Source organism: Pecten maximus, chromosome 8 (genome assembly GCF_902652985.1).
Source record: "Pecten maximus chromosome 8, xPecMax1.1, whole genome shotgun sequence".
Classification (NCBI taxonomy): Eukaryota; Metazoa; Mollusca; class Bivalvia; order Pectinida; family Pectinidae; genus Pecten; species Pecten maximus.
The window spans coordinates 19176570-19194911 of NC_047022.1; the positions used below are offsets into that span (position 1 = coordinate 19176570).

General features: G+C 31.8%; 1 protein-coding gene across 1 annotated transcript; it reads left to right on the top strand.

The window, feature by feature from the left end:
- The first annotated feature begins 4147 nt into the window (after nt 1-4147).
- LOC117332702 (ceramide glucosyltransferase-like) lies at nt 4148-17628 on the top strand. Its single transcript, XM_033891701.1, has 9 exons — nt 4148-4316; nt 10023-10161; nt 10317-10419; nt 10698-10799; nt 11201-11316; nt 11529-11707; nt 11973-12059; nt 12239-12428; nt 12909-17628. The coding sequence occupies exons 1-9, from the start codon at nt 4216-4218 to the stop codon at nt 13068-13070; spliced, it is 1179 nt and encodes a 392-aa protein (XP_033747592.1). The 5' UTR covers nt 4148-4215; the 3' UTR covers nt 13071-17628.
- Nucleotides 17629-18342: the final 714 nt, after the last annotated feature.

The following is an 18342-nucleotide window of genomic DNA, read 5'->3' on the forward strand; positions in this document are numbered from 1 at the left end:
TTTACGATAGCATGACGATTCGAGCGTCACAGATTCAGGGGTAACCCGCCTCCACCAACCAGCTCGATGTATCACGCTTTGTCAGCTTACGGTACTTTATTATAAACTTTGTTCTTTGTTTTTTCCCCAAAAATGTGAAAACAAAAACAAAATAAGTAAGTTCTGTGGTTTTAAATAATAACTGTACAGTAAAATAAATAAACTTATTGATGTTCTCTGTCTAAAATTCGAAAGATGTCTGTTTTGAATTTGAGACGTCAAGCATACGATGGATTGCGCACCGTCGTCCAGAGATAACTAGGTACAAAGTGCAGACATACCTAGCTGTATCAAATCTCAACTGAAAGGCACATAAAGGTTAAAAGTAAAAAGTTAATGATGTATTCTTAGATTATTACATATCTTAGAATTGAACGTACATATTGCGCTTCTTGAAAATGATAGTATTTCAATGTAAGAAAGCTATAAAATCTTGAATACCTCAATAATTACACATCCTGTTACTTTTCCTGAAAAGCATGGTCAGCTTAACTTTCATTTATCCGTCCTCGTCTTTTTTTCGGCATAGCCGTATAATTTTCTTTAGTTCCCGGATATGACGCGACAGGTGGCGTTACTGCTCAAGATGAAGTATATGATTGGTCAATGTAGCGGTTAATGCAAAATGCAGACATGCAGTTAAAGACGAAACAAAATTAAGATTGAATGCAAGCTGAATAAGTGGATGTATCTATTCAAATGACACATTAATAAAATCATATTCCTGATTCAAATGCAGTCTTTGCATTTACCGCTAAATTGACTAATCACATACTTCATCTTGACCAGTTACGCCACCTGTCGCATCATATCCGGTACCAAATGAATATTATACGGCTATGCCGAAAAAGTTGATATATGGGTATACTAGGTATACATAGAGTATCACATCAGGGGAATTTGTCGTCGTCATCGTCGTCGTCGTCGTGAGGAAAAACTAAGGTATTACATCCATGACAGTGGCACATCTCATCATTGTTCAACGATCATTACCAAAAAAGCACTCAAATTTTTCAGTCATCATCCTCACCGCTATCGTCAGCATCAACATAATAAAATGCAATACATGATACTGCGGTAGGAAAATTTCGAAACCATATTAACAGCTTTCGAACTATCAACCTATCTTTTTCGGCATCATAAGCCGTATAATATTCTTTTGGCCCCGGATATGACGCGACAGGTGGCGTTACTGGTCAAGATGAAGTATGTGATTGGTCAATGTAGCGGTAGATGCAAAAAGTAGATATGCAGTTAAAAACGAAACAAAAGTTAAGATTGAATGCAAGCTGAAGAAGTGGGTGTATCTTTTCAAATGACACATTAATACAATTATATTCCTGATTCAAATGCAGTCTCATTATCACCAAATATGATTCAAACCGATATCATTCTGTTATCCGTGCTGAAATGCATTAGTTCGTTAATTTATTTCAACAGCAGATTTACATTATAATCACCAGCATTAAAACTATGCCGTTTATCTTTTTTTTAAGATATTTCTTGTTAAGAGTACAACTGTACCTACCCCCGGGGGTGGCCTAGTGGTATCATAGTTACTAAGCACGCTCATTGGTCAAAGATGATATAAGGTCATTACAAATTTGCTATCAATGTTGTATGTCATATCTGACCGATTATGTGTTTTCTTGGTGGTTAGTGACTCACGTTATCGTAGATTAGATGACCGATCGGGTACTTAGGACAGTGTTTGACCTGATCAATACTGATAAAAGTAAAATTGTGGTTTTTAGAAATGGAGGCCGGTTAAGAAATGAGGAGATATGGCTTTTTGATGGAAATAAACTTGAAGTTGTTGAACAGTTTACTTACCTTGCAGTTATCTTTAAATTTAATAATAAATTCAATATTGTACAAAACATCTTTCAGTGCAAGGTCGAAAGGCTGTGTTTGCATTACTTAAAAAGTGTAAAAACATGAATTTAAATTGTCATACATTAATTAAACTTTTTGACACCTATGTGTCCAGTATATTGTGTTACGCATCCGAAGTTTGGGGTCCATGCAAGGGTCATGATATTGGAAAAGTCTACTTGGAGTTTTGTAAAAAGATTTTATGTGTTAAAACATCCACATGTAATGTAATGATTTATTTTGAATTGGGTAGATTTCCAATTGTGTATACCCAGTATTATACTGTAATTAAGTACTGGTTCAAGCTAATAAGTTCTAAGAATTGTATCCTTTGAGCTGCATACGATATATGTATATGCCAAAGCGAAATAGTATATTTAATTGGTTAACTTTTGTAAAAGATAAACTTTTTTCACTCGGTCTTGACGATATGTGGACAAATCAAAACAATTTAAATGTTTCTGTAGACTTGCCATATATTAAGGAAAGAATTTTTTGTCACTGCATGACAAGATATGTTTGCATTATTGGAGAATTCCTCAAAATGTAATTTGTATAGACATATAGTAGATGATTTATCACTACAACATTATTTAAGTAAATATATAACAAAACGCAATAGAATTGCTGTTAGTACATTACATCTCTCAGCACATACTCTGTACATTGAAACTGGTCGATATCAAAATATTGCGAGAAATGAGCGTTTGTGTAAAGTTTGCCACTCTGGTGACATAGAAGATGAATATCACTTCCTCTTCATTTGTCCAAACTTTTAAGCCTTAAGATCAAGATGCATTAAGACTTATTACTGGAAAAAAAACATCAGTATAATATTTAAGATGATCCAATTAATCAGTACAACTAACTTTAAAGATTTAACAATGTTATGTAAATATATATATGATGCCACACAATTAAGGAAAAACTTGATATAGATTTGTTTGGGTCTTTTAAAAAGAATTCACAGATGTCCATTCTCTAAAGATATTGTTACTTCACTCTATATTGCTGTGACCGCCAATTTTTTGTATTGTATATATGTTATATGTACTGATGAGCTGTAAAGCTTAAAGTCAATAAAATGAACTGAATTGAATTGACCTGCCTCGATAACATACCCTCTATAATAGACTGGTTCAGAGGGCGTGTCAAAGTTTGGTTCAGAGGGCGTGTCAAAGTTCTAATTGTCAATCGCTTATGATAACGTGAAATTAAAAAAAATCCCTTTAAAAGTCAAAGAAAAACGGATCATCATCATCCTCATCATCATCATATTATTATTATTATTATTATCAGAGACATATATACAGATATGTCTCTGTTATTATCGTAAATTAAAAATGCAAAAAAAAATAATCTCTCGTCTATTTTTTTTCAACAATTCTATCTTGTAGTTTTCTCAAGCTAAACTATTCTAATAAAGATGGAATGGGCAGGTATTTATTATTGGACACATTTTATGCAATATATCATGTTTTTGCTTTGTTTTTGTTTTTAATTACTATCAATGATGTCGTCGTCGTCTGCATAATTCACAAATGAATAGACACAAGTTAGACTCACATCTTACATTTGTACGGTAAGTTGCAAATTCCATGCCAAACTTCTTCCAGTTGTTTCAATTGCAATTGCACATAACTTTACACTTTAAACAATATAAACACATAACATGCTCTTATCACGTGCCATAAGTTTGGTAGATACTATGTATGTTTATTGTCGATCTGTTACTACAGACATTTAAATTTGTGAATGGACAATATATATTCTCTCGTTCTGAATGACTGACTTTGGAATCTATTGAGTATTTTTTTTTTTTTTGCATTACATTAGTGCATATGTACTGTATGTATAAATAGGTCTTTTTTATTTGTAAATATTGCCCATGTTAACCATTGTATTTAACATGACGCAAAAGCTTCCCAGTGTATTGTCGTTCATGCCAAGCTGCATGTGTTTAGATATATGTTGATCTAAACTGAACCTTGGAGACCGCTGTCAATAGACCCTAATACACACCCACGTTGGGGAGCATACATTATTCAACTTATTTCGGATCTGAAATATGCAGCTTTTTTTTTTTTTTAATGTTTAAATTCCCTCCAAATATGTAGCTATAAGAGTTGTTTCTTTGATATCGACTGGTTTTCCCTAATACATATGTTAATATTTCTTTGAATATTTGATTGAAGAGCAGATAACGAACTCTCATATAATTGCGCATGTACCGGTGACGTCACGAAATACTTGTTCCTGTTCGATTCAGTCGAGGCAAAACTTCAACGAGGGCATGATGTTATGATGTCTATAGCAGAAACTATTTTATTTTTCGTCGCTATTGCTGTAGTTGTAGGATGGTTGTTCGTACTTTTAATGCACACAGTTGCTCTTCTTTATGGGTAAGTATAGTTTTGCTTTATTCTTGAAATATTCAACAGTCGTCAAGCAGTCGACAACCTACCGCTGACCGGGAAGTCGTCGAAAGTGACTGTCAACGGTCGTTATGGATGTAAAATAATTTGTTATTTGGTTTTAAAGACCCGAGCTTACAATTTCTTGGTATATACAGAAAGGCTATCAGATCTGTTCCGTTCATTTATATCGTACACAAACGCTAATCTAGTAATGGAATGCAAGTTTATATGGGCGGGGACACCGGCACAAGACGAAACGCATACATGTACGAGAAATCTTGTTATAGTTACAGAACGTTTTCTGATTCAGTACTTTGGGTTTTGTGTATACTTAAGTAGATTAAGGCTCTTAATGCTACAATATGTCAAGTTGTGTGAAAAAATGAATAATATGTATTGAGCAATACATAAAACAAGCCATACAACCCACTGACGTTTCCACACCTTGAAAACTTGACCTACAACCATCTTGCATGCTTCACTGCACATTTTACTACGCGAGGATGTAGCCCAACGCTTTGTTGGGCATTCACCTTTCAATACAGACTAGTTGCATTTGTGTTTCTGTTCCAGCTGTCCTGAAATAGTTTGTGTTTTTCCAATAACAGCGATTACATTAAAAAATAGTATTGATTTAGCATAATTTGCTTCAAGCAATGTTACATTGATTGATGATAACATAAATTAATTATTTAATAACAACTGTCTCCCTTCAGTTTAAGATAGATTCCTGGCTATGGATATTTTATTGTTATTACAGCAAGTTGCAGCAGCATCAATGAACATGATCAGTGTACAGATAATCATGTACTGACTCAAAAATTAATTCTAATCAGTATTATTTTCTACATTTCTTTAGTGGAATAAAGCTGTATATATGCTACTGGACATGTACCAGTATTTTACCTGTCATCAACCTATTTAGTGTGATTTGTTTTCTGATTATGCTATTATTAATTCTGCCCAATGTCCTATCATTGTCATATGAATCGATTGAACCTGTATTAATGTAAATACTAAATAGCATTGTTCATAAAATACAAAATAATGGATACACATATATTCATGTAGAAAAAACTAATGACTTATATATATATATACCAGAATCTGTAGTTTGTACATACTTGTCAGAGGTTAATCTCGACAGATTTTACTTCCAAATTTTAATAGGTAGTGTTCCCTACTGGTGTTGTTTTCCCCTTTGAATAAAAACAAATTTCCCATCAAGAAAAAAATCCCATAAAACAGGGGGAAATTCTCCAAAACAGGGAGAATCCCCCAAATTTTGATGAAATATGTAAGAAATATTTCAAAGAATTGTTGTAAAATGTTAAAGTTTAAGAATAATTCAAAACACTACAGCCCTTAATTCCCCTAAATTTCATAATGGGTAGTATTCCCCAAATCCTAGATTAACCCCTGCTTGTAAAAGTTGGTACAGGTCCAGTAGCAAGTTTAATACCAGTTATCTATTATAAAAATATACAGGTTGTTTGATAGTACGTACAAATGTATTTATTTGTGTAATGAAAGTCAAATCAGATTACATTTCAAATTAAAAATTAGCTGAAATAACTGAGCTTTAAATTCATCTTTGTTAATATGTACAAAATTTGTCAGGGAATGTCATCATACTAATAAAACATCAAATTATATATATAGAATGTTTTTATCAGCAACATTGTCACCTGTTGTGAACCTACACATGTTGATAACCAAGATATTTGATGTGTAGTGTGTAAGCTAGTTTGTAATGTCAGTTATCAGATTGTGTATGTACATATAGTCTACAGCTGTGTAATGTGTCTGTGAAGTTTTGTTTACATTTAAATCAATTTAAGATGTCCTGCATTCATAGGCATGTATACGTTAGCCCACATCAATAATTACATATAAAAACAATGACTCAGATTTTAAAAATGTTGTATGAATTGATCATGACCGAGTTAATTTTTATCAAAAAAAAGATAAAATCTCTAAGTGTACTTCATGTTGACCCATTATACTATTGATTTGAGATACAATTTCAACAGAGAAACATAGACAGTTGTACGAAGATGTATTCAATGCTCAAAAATATTTGAAATATGAACAGTGTTTGCATACTCCAGACTTTCTGATCATGTCTGTATCAGACATTCTATATGATTCTTTAATTCTACAGCTGAAAATGTATCATTTTTGTTTTTTAGGAGCTAAGTCTAAGCAATAATCTTATCTTCTAAATTAAGAATTTCTAAAATCCACAATTTATTTCAAATTAAAGAAAATTGTACTCACACATACATTGATCTCATATTATCATCACTACTAAAATATTGCAATTTCCACCCCTATAATGGCTGTTACTTCGCTGGTAGATACTGACGGTATAGTCTGTAGTTAGGATTATTTTGTACAATAATATACTTAGCCACTGTACAGGATTATTGCAGAACCGTCCAATAATTGATTAAAAGATATTAACTTTCACCAATTAATTAAAAAATGCCAATTATGAACTACTAGTATTTATAGGGATGTTATGGCTTCAATATATAATCATACTGGGAAAATGTCTGCTGTGTGTGATGAACAGATAATAGAAATCACAGGGAAATGAATTTGTTACCTAGGTTTTGGTAGTTGTTTTTGTCACATGACAATGAATAATAGGGTCAACAAAGAGAACTTCCTTGTTTATTGTCTGAATTCAGGATGTACAACTACCATAGCTTCCTGTCAGTGATATTTATAGATATAGGATTATTGCTTTTGTTAAAAGAGCGAGTATCATTTTCAGTGTTTTACGATAACATTGTGAAGTATGAGTATAGTTTTACCAAGCTACTACCAGTTCAGAACTTCATGTGCGTATACGTACTACACACGCATGTGTTATGTATCAAATTATCAATTCATTCCAAATAACTTGAATACTCGTCATTGTAGGGAATAGAGAGAAAATGTCTTCAAACAAAAGTGAAAATGTAATTCAAGCTAAGTTAAGATGATAGGTGTTTTAACAGCATAACTACGGTAGAATTATATGTTAACTGGGATTGGCACTGGTTTAACAAAATTTGACGCTTCTTAATTCCTGAGAAGCGGAAGAACTGCACAATGAGTGACTGGATTAAATAGTAAATAGTTTAATGTATGGGGAAATCACAGCAAATAAATATACTGTTTGATCTCATGAAGGTTTAGAAGATCTAGTCTACAATATCATCGATTCAATAACTGGATACTCTTTTCATCACTGCAGTTCTAACAAAGTTATAAAGCTGCAGCGTTGAATTAAAAAAAAAAAAATTTAAAACATTTTCATTGCATCCTGACAAGCTATTAAGTGATAAACATACCTCACATCTGTTCAAGTGCATATGAATACATTCTTATAGTCCTCTAAATGAAAAAAAAATCTGGTCTAGGATTGAAGAAATGTATATTGATCAGTGCGGCTTTGACAGAAACGTGGTGAATTATTTAGAGATTTTATTTTTCCAATCAGGAACATTGAAACTTTCTGCATTTAGTTCAATGATTCACATGTGGTCATATGAGTCATACAGGACATCATGTGCTGACTGTATAGAGATACACAGGTGTTCTACATTTTAGACTGACAGACAGTCCTTGTGTTTATCTAGTTCCATATATATGTGTCATTATAGTTACAACCAAGTCTATAGCTCTCATTTTCGGTCTGTTTTAATAAATAGAACTTTTTTGAAGCAATTTGTTCATTTCAAATTTTCAAACCATGTTATATTCTAAATCGTAGAATATTAAAAGGGAGTTTTCACAATTATACCAAAATTCGACTTTTTAACAAATTTCGCTTATAATTTGCTTATAAAAATTTAGCAGGATACCTATGTATCCGCTGTACATTTCATTGTTACCTGGTACACGGATAATCAGATCTCTGTGAACTATGCTAAGGTCAACTGACTTTGTCCTGTTGTTCAAACATTTTATTAACGTAGGCATTTTGTTTACATTGTTGTAAGGTGATGGTGACCCAGTTGTACTCTTGTATGATAAAACAGGCACATTCACTGCATATATAGCCAAATAAGGTCTCTAGTGCTATTCAATATTGATTTAATAATTTATTTTTTCTCTTTGAAATATATTGAAGAACAAGATAATTTATTTGTGAATGTGAAATTTTATTGAAGATGGTCATCATACGATTTAATAGTTAATACACTGATTTAATGAGGAAAATTATGCAGGATTTGGGTTGCTAAACCTAATAAAGTAAAATTAAATTTTTTCTATTACTTTCATGAATAAGAAATGTGTGCAACCAAATTTAAATTGGTGTTATGTTTTAAATAATCAGTCAATATAGACAGATGGACTATATTTAATACAGGTATTCCAAATTATTTTCTTGTTCAATCTTTAGAATATAATGTGTTCTTTCTTAAAATTCTGTTACTGGGGAGATTTTCTTCTTCTCTAATTGACTGGAATTTAATCAATTGTTGTGGATTGGAATATCTACCGGTATTTTAAATATGCCGTAACCACGATGTCTTGTTGTATCTATTAATTTGGATTACATATTAGTCTTGTTAACTGAAGTAAAAAAAGAATTTCCATTGTATTTAATGCCCCGATTATTGGAGTTACTGGAGCATGACCTTGTGTACTGTGTTACTATAAACCTATAGCTACCATTCATACACAAATCGTGTCTGATTTACAACAACCATATCAACAAGGTCAAGGTCATGCATTAGCTGCAGTTTTAATTAGAATTACATCTGTACGTACCTGTGTATATATTATTCATACATAGATGTGCATATGCGTACAGGTATTTAACAAGCTCTGTCTTTTGTCGGTCACAGCAGATATTTAATTATAATGAATTAAGCTGAGGCAGCCACTCTGTACTTGACAAGAATGTGTATTGGTTTAGGCTGGTAGTCCATGCCAACTAATAACATAGGGACTACCCTGTGTCTCCTAATACACCCTACCCTTTACATCGCTTTATATAACAACATTCCTGACAGGGCTCACTACAGATTACAATACCTTTATACTATTATACTTAGTCAATGAATGATCACCGATAATCTGGTTCACTGACATTCCATATTAACTGTAACTCGAGTATTTTGTGAGTGTGTTCTTGTACTTGAATAGAGTATAGTCAATAGTCATGATATCTATTAAGTCCAACAAGTTTTTTTTAAGTAGAACAGAAAGTGTGATAGTTTTAACTGTTCTTAGATAGCAAGAATGCTTCTTTATGATTGATAAATTATTAGTTTTATTTTCAACACAAATTACAACAGAAAATTTATCAAATCTCTATGCCAAAATTCTATTGTGTTGCAATTGATGTAAATTTGAAGTAAATGTTGATAAGCTAAACTGTTGACAAATGTAAACAATAAATTTATCATAGGAGGGGGCAATTTTCAAGGGGCTTCTAGATCTGCTAATCTTTTCATACAATCGCATGTAATTGTTGGTTTTTACAATGAACCTAGCTTTTAATCCTGCAATATTTCCATAATTATGAATAGTTATGAACTTGCAAAATGCACAACTTTTGTCTGAAAACTTGTATTTACAAGTTAACTTGCAATTGATGCATATACATAATGATAAAGGTGGTAGATATATTATTTTAAAGTTGGTAAACTGACTGTATATATATATATATGTTCTTGTGTGTTTCAGACGATATCTTATGCACCGCCCTGTGCCTCAGCCCGACCCAGAGAACCTCCATGGGGTATCCATCCTAAAGCCCCTCACAGGCGTTGATCCTAATCTCTACAAAAATTTAGAAACATTCTTCAATCTTCAGTATCCTGCTGTAAGTCTAATGAATAAAATCTCAACATTTTTTTAAGTCAAGAAAAATTTTTGTGACAAAATTTTTTTATATATTTTTTATTATTATGGAATGCATTGTATGTAAATGTGTTTTGAATGTACATTATTTATTTAAAACATTATTTTCTTTTTCAGTATGAACTACTTTTTTCTGTCCAAGATGAAAATGATCCTGCTATTATGGTGGTTCAAAGTTTAATACAAAAATATCCAAAAGTTGATGCAAAATTATTTATAGGTGAGTGAATGGTTTAAGTTTCATGTACGTGTTACAATGCATTTCTTTAACTTAAGAGAATGAAAATATTAAAATTGTGAAAATGAATCGAACTTCTTTGACTTTTAAATGCAGTAATGAAATCTTCCCACACTCTATCATGATAATTGAAATCTTAAACAGGAATGATGACATGTTCTACTTCAGATAGTGAAGTTATGAAAATGAAGGTTATTCACAAGCTGTGATACAATGATGAAAAAAAATCATTCACTAATGCTATTTCTGTTTTCGTACAGGTCTTAGATATGTTGGTCCTAACGGGAAAATTAACAACATGGTTAGAGGGTACGAGGCTGCCAAGTACGACTGGATTGCCATCTCTGATAGTGGTATTAGTAGTAAGTATTTAATTGTTTTATCTAGAAAGTATAATGGATTTATGACAATAGATTATGGTATTTGTTAGGGTATTGTCTGCTCCATAGTATGTTGAGTCTATAGATTAGCTTGTACAAATAGCTGGAGCAACAATTTCTTTACTACATTTGTTTAGACATAGCTGTCTTTCTTGACAAAAAAATCAATGATTTTACTACACTTCATTTTATAACTGGACAGTGACTGCTTCAAATGCATTCTCTGAGACCCGTTTACAAATTTTAACTTATTTAGTCAAAAGCTAACTTTACAAAGTAGACGATAAAAAAGTTTGAGTCTGAAAAAAATTTAAATTGCTTGTTCTGAATGTTTGCCTTGTTACAGTATACATGTATTAAGCTGATTTTTCTCTGATCTTTAGTGCGTCCCGACACCTTAATGAATATGGTCAGCTACATGAAGTCGGATGTTGGACTTGTTCTGCAGATGCCATACACATCACATAGAAAATATGGATTTGCATCAGTATATGAACAAGTGCGTGTTGATTTATTCTGCCAATGATTGTTGAGAAATATAATTTTCTTCTTACCATAATTTCATGAGTCTTAATCATGATCTATAAAAATTGAAATTGGCTGATGGGAAACAAAATATATATGTCTTAATTTTTAGCTATTTTGTTGATCAAATTTTGATTTATTTTGTGGATCAAACTTGTAGCAATTATTCTTAACATGTTTTTGCAGGTGTATTTCGGTACGTTTCAAGCAAGAAATAGTCTATCAGCGAATGCTGTTGGGATAAACTGTTCCACTGGCATGAGCTGTTTGTTTCGTAAAGAACTCCTGGAAAATGTAGGAGGTCTTCAAGCATTTTCGAAGTACCTGGCAGAAGATTTCTTCATTTGTCAAGAAATTGTCAAACAGTAAGTAAAGCAATTTATAATTACTTCATAAAGTTTTAATTAATCCTTCAATGATCACCCATTATGAATATCATTTTGTTGTACAATATTAAGTGCTGGCATGGAGGCAAATTCTGACAGTATAAAGTCTTGATTTGTGTTTTAAATTGGCACCATGTATTTTTTTTTTTTTTTTATGCCTTTTCTGAACATCTGTATGTTGTTAGCTCTCCATCTCCAAGAATTTAAAAATTATGCTTATATATGCATTTATTTGAAATTGTAGAAAATACAAGACAGTGCTATGCAGTCAGCCAGCAATGCAGAACTCAGGCAATTGCACAGTAGAACATTTTCACAAACGCCTAATAAGGTAAGATGGCAAACTAGTTGTAAAACAACAATATAATATTAGTACTTATTCCTTTAATATTCAACTAAAATAGATTTATAAGGACAGTGACTAAATAAATTTAGATAAATAACAATAAATTATCTCTCTCTGACTGAAAAGATATCAGATATATAATATAATTTGTTCCTGACCTGCAGGTGGTCACAGCTACGTGGAGCCATGTTACCTCACCTCATTTTTTTGGAGCCCCTGTCAGAGTGTATGTTGATGGGTGTGTGCATATCGTGGGCCATGGACTTCCTGTTCAGTGTCAGTCCCATGGGCGTCTTCCTCCTTCACACCCTTATGTGGTTTCTCAGTGATTACTTTCTCCTTAGGATAGTGGAGGTAAGCAATATTTATTAATTATGGACCTTGCGGGAGGTCAATATGGTATTTGATTGACCTGGTAGAATTTGATATTGACCGAAGGTGAAATTGAACCATATCTAATATTGTGTTTTATTGATCACCATCAACTTGCTGCTGAAGCTTTTACCTGATACTGTCAGCAGTGGAATTTTGTTTTCAATACTTATGAAATTTGATTTGCTTGAAGATCAGAAACTAATCTCGAGTTTACCTGCATATTTTGACACACACATTTATATATATATATCAATGGATTGAATTCTAACAAATTTACAATTTTGATATTTAATATTTAAACTTAAACTTTGGTTTACATCATTTTTACACAAGATTATTTGAATAACTGTATTTATTTGAAATATTTCCTAAGTTATCTTCTTAAAAATACAACATATATTTTATACAAAATCTTTTTCTAAATGCGTAATTTTTATTTCTTTGTTTTATCTTTTGTAGAATGGACCACTGCCTTTTTCCAAATTCGAGTTCTTTGTTGCTTGGATTACAAGGGAAGCACTTGCGTTTTGGTTGTCACTTAGGAGTCATAAAAACGGTGTTATTCAGTGGAGACATAAACGTTACAAAGTGCACTGGGGAGGGTCTGTTTCAGAGATTTAAACACATTATCTCATTTATCATTGTCAGTCATTGTCATCATTTCATCGAATCATTGAGGCCAGTCTTCGCCATTTGTGGAGTTTTTCATGACCAACACTTCTAAGGAAGAAGACTTTTGAGATTATAATCAGATTCTGAGATATTTTATATCAACAATCAAAGCATTCTTTAAGATGTCCATACTCTACAGGGAAGTATGGTTGTGAAGAAATCGTCAGCATTTTGGAATAATTTGTATAAAGGAGATCTTAAGGATATATGTTTGATTTATGAAATGATAAGAACACAAGCTTATTTTGAGAACATACAAACTACACATGTGGATTTAAGGAATACAAGCCTGACAAAATCTTAAAAATCCAAGCTTGATATGTGAAATCTTTGGAACACCAACTGGGTGTTTTGTGAAGAAAGCTGTAGCATGCAATCTGGACATCAAAGAAAATCTGTGATTTAACAACAGTGGACAAGGGAACTATGCCAAAAAATTATCAACATCCATCACCAAAGTCTACTAGGCATTGAATTACAGGCAATGCATCTGCACCGTCTCATTAAAGAATGAGAATTTGAAAATTCATCAGCTGAAATATAGTCTATGAAGGAATTGATGGGAAAATTGTTTGTAAAATGTTCCAAAGAATCTGTGACTTTCTCTCTAAGTTGGGTAAATTCACAATAACTCCTCTTACTGAATTTTGAAGATACAATTTAATTGTTACTTGATATTGCACATTTTGGTTGTGCCATATTTGTATCGTTGAATTTGCATGTATTGAGTTCTTTTCTTTTTTCCCAAAGCATTTTTTTTTTCCTTGATCAGATTTAAAGATCAATTGTAACAATACTTTTACAAATTACAATAATTACAATGAATGTTAAGATTTCAAATCTATAAGAAATGGAAAAGTTACAGACAAAATTTTGTTTACATACAATACTAGATGTAATGAGGTTTAATAATAATGTTTTTGTGATAAATAATTTGACAATGAAACAAAAAATCGTAAAATACTCAAAATGGAATGAATAAAATAACTTGTGAACGTGAATCTGAAAAAAATCATTGATAATCATCAATCTGAAAAAATCATTATGTGCAAAATCATGAAGAAATCAATGCAAAACTGCTGGACGAAGGGAGGTAACTTGAATAACAGTGCTATATAGCTGTAGAAGATAAATTGTAGGCTAAGTGTGTAAATTATCTGCCTGTCTGATTCTGTTGGTGAGGACCCAGCAGAGATATGACGACAGTGCAATGATCAAGGATCAATGCAATACTTTAGGACAGGCTCAGCAAATGATGGACATTCCATACACTTAGCAAATGATGGACATTCCATACACTTACTAAATTCAAGTGATATCAAACGAAATTTATATTTTTTGACATTTTTTGGAAATTTTTTTAAAGAAAACTGCATGTGTATTAATTATCAGAAGTAAAACATTACAAAGTTTGCTATTTATTATAACTTATATTTAAAATGGATATTTTAATTGAACTTTTTATTTTTTTTAATGTTTATTGAGTTGTACCAGTGGTCTTTGAAGAAAGTATGACAGTTGGATATTTTTGGAGTACGGAAAACAAAAATTAGTGATATGTTGTGTTAAAATCAGTAATGGTTATGGATATGTCAATATTTGCTGGTACTGTCCTTCACTTGTCCTCAGATACAGAATTATTTGTTTAAACATGTATGATGTGTTTCTTATCTCCTGTCTCGTTTTCCATGTTTTTTGTGTCCAGTTTTCTCCCAGCTCTAAAAATGTTTAACTACCAAAGGCAAAGTCATTGTCTGAGTAAGATTATTGTCTGAATAGGAAAAATAATTAATTTTTTTTTAAATCACTTACAATATTCATATGGTCAATTTTTGTGCTGCTTACATTGTTTTAGATCTGAAAGAAGAATTTACAAAAGTACAAAAATTCAGCCAAAACCAAAAAGCATTATTTGTTTTAGTGTTAACTTCAGATCAAATTTAACATCAGATCAACATTATTGTGTTTTACAAAGTATGTTATATATTGTAAGTCTAAAAGTAAATTAGATCATTACAGGATTGATACTTTTCAGCCAATAATTTTTTCTCCGTATTAGTATAATCTTTTCAGAATTTATTTGATTCCCCAAAGGACTATCATCAATTTGCCTCGAATAACGCCATGAATATTTGAGTGGTAAATTTTTTATATATGTAGTTCCCCTGAGAAAGCTTTAATTCAAGTAATGCAGAAAACTACTGCACAATTATGTTCATATTAGATATTGAGAATATTAATTTCTGTTAATGAATTAATGGTGATTCTCTGCATAATTAGTCGCTAGCTTTTACACTTAAATATGATCATGTTAAATTAAATTGTTTGAAAATTCTGTTAAATTCACTGTGTGTCTTTGTCAGTATGTGTACATGTAGTGTCCATATTCATAATGGATCACATAGATTTATTTTACAATTGTTATTGATTATGTGAAAAAGAGTACTAAGAGATACTTCTATGATGTATTTTTCCACAGCTACTTATAGATTGAGATAATTCATGTAAATTGATGGCCGAGAATGCATTTTCATTCCACAGAGTCTGTTAAGGCAATAATTTGTGATGGAACGGTGTCGGATGGAAAAAAAAAATCTATTTACATTTTTAAACTTCAGCTGATCTGATAATCAATTAAAATTTTTCAGAATTGATCATCGGTATATAACATTTTCCTGTGTTTTGGATAGCCTATGTAATTATTTAGATATGATTATTTAAGATAGAAATTATTATTTTTTTTATCATATACAAATCTATAAAGTAAATTTGACATTTTCAAGTTAAATTTACAAAAAGTAGAATATGTCTTATTGCAATAAAGAACTGAGAATTTTAAGCAGATTTGAAAACATAGTTTATAACATAATTCATCGCGTGTATTGGAAAGTTTTTCCACTGGTTATGGATTTGCAGTTGGTGTCTAATCACTTGAAAAGTAGCAATAGTATTATGTGGCCAATCGAACAGGAATGACTTAAAAGTACACCCATAGTGGAAAAAAACGGAGAAGTATATCAACTCATATATCTTGAGCCTAGGCTTTATATTGATTTATGTTATCTCGGGAAGTATATATGGACACCTGTTTAACAGCCATGCCCCCAAGGCTTATGACTGTCCTAGTCCCCACCCCAGGGGCGGGACATGAAGGCTTGCTTTAACATGTGCTGGATAACGTGTTAAAATTGTTATTATATTGACTTGAGGATCTTTTCTATGTTCCTCTGTTTTATGTATCTTTTTGTATGCTATTGTTAAAATTGGAAATAAGTAAAACAAAGCTTTAACAAAGAAAAGAAAAGTTTACTTTGATATTACTAAATGATTTATTTTCCGTGTTTTTTTATCCTCTCAAATTGTTTGATTTTTTATTGGAAGATGATTTTGGTATGAAATTGTCCATTGATATTTTTTTTGCATCACTGAACGAAGCATTATGCACTGTCAAGGTGATATTGTCAAGAGGAAAATGTGAAAGGGAAAAGTAAAGATAATTTTGGAAGAAAAAAAAATATTTTGAAGTTTAAAACACTTGTCATTTACGAAAATGTAGTAATGGTGATTATTTCAAGTTAATGAACTTTTTTTTTTATTGACTGTATAACTTGATGATCTGCTGTGAGTGTACGGTGTATCCTTGAGGTGCTGTACGAATGTATGTTGTCATCTCGGATATCTGTACTTCCTACAACAGAAAAATGAAAGGTGGAATATGACATCACCACAGAAATTATAGTAATCACATATTGTAACCATGTTTAACCTAGCTTTATCAAACTATTCTAAAAGAAAAAGCTCAGCGTTTTGGCTCTAAGACAAAGTGTTCAGGAGCATTTCTGTGTTAAAACTGGTTAAAGCAAATCAGAAGTTTGGTGCATGCATATTGGTTTTTGTTGAAATTAACATGCCTATACATGTGTTCAGCTTTCATCTGTATATCTGTTGATACACTAAAGCCTGTTTCACATATATTGCTAAACTTGTGTAATGTATGACGGAAAAAGATAAAAGACTTACCGTATATGAAAAAGAACATAGCATATACTTTTACTCTTCCAGTTTTCTGTCTTTCTCATTTCTCATAAACTCTTTTGTAAGCAATTACATGTATGTTCATCTGTTATAGTCATTTGTCTTTATGTTTAAACAAAGTCTGTCCTGTAATTACCTGTAATTAGGATAGAAAATTACAGCTACAGAAAATTACAGCTGATTTTATGGAGACTTCGAACATCCTGATCTGGCACTGATTTAGTCCAGCTCTTTTCTTAATTTGTTTTTAAGAACAAATTAATAATGATTGTATTCGATTCAACTACTTCAGGAATATTTCAGTATGTGCACATTTTGTTGGAGAAATAATTTAATGTAATTTGAAATTAAAAAAATCTGTTTAGGGAAAATACTTGAAGGTAGACAAGATGTATGCAAATAAGATTAAAAAAAGAACTATGCTTTTATAACAAACTTTTTTTTTATGAAAATAAAAACAACTTGTAATGCGTATTTGTGTTGGTTGTTGGTAATTAGCTTTTTGATATCTTGAGAAATGTTGGTGTCCTCCTGAAACATGCATTGGCATATAGTGCAAGGATGGAGGTGCCAGGAGAGTGAAAACATTACCAATTGACATCTTGGCCAAGAATATAAGTAGTACACCAACTTTTAATTCTACAAGTTCCAACACTCGCCAGATCATCGCCTGATCATCTAAACTTTTGTGGAGAAGAAGAAAAACAACATTTTTATGAAACTGTAACATAAAAACTTTGAAGGTGAATGTCTTCTGATAAAAAAAAAAAAATAATTATAGATTGCGCAAAAGGTAAGCGAATACTAGATATTGGTTTTTCACTACCTATTTAACAATGGATAATGGAAGTTGATGTCATCATGCAGTGATGCTTGGGGCCTAAGTTGGTGACATCCAGAAGTGACAGAGGATTTATATAAATGAGCCTAAAAATGTTCAATATAAGAGGTTAACAGGGACTTTGCTCCAATTCCCACACATGGTAATTTATGATATTATAATACATATATTGGCTGTGAGCCTGGAAATTTGTGCCAAGTCCCTGTGAAGACGTGCATAGACCCCACAATGGGTAGTCGCGCGCGGACCTATGTCACAAAAAATAATTGTCAGATAAAGAAAAATTAACCTACTTCCTGTGATCGACCCCATAATCTAATGAATTTCGTAATTTTTGAATATTGA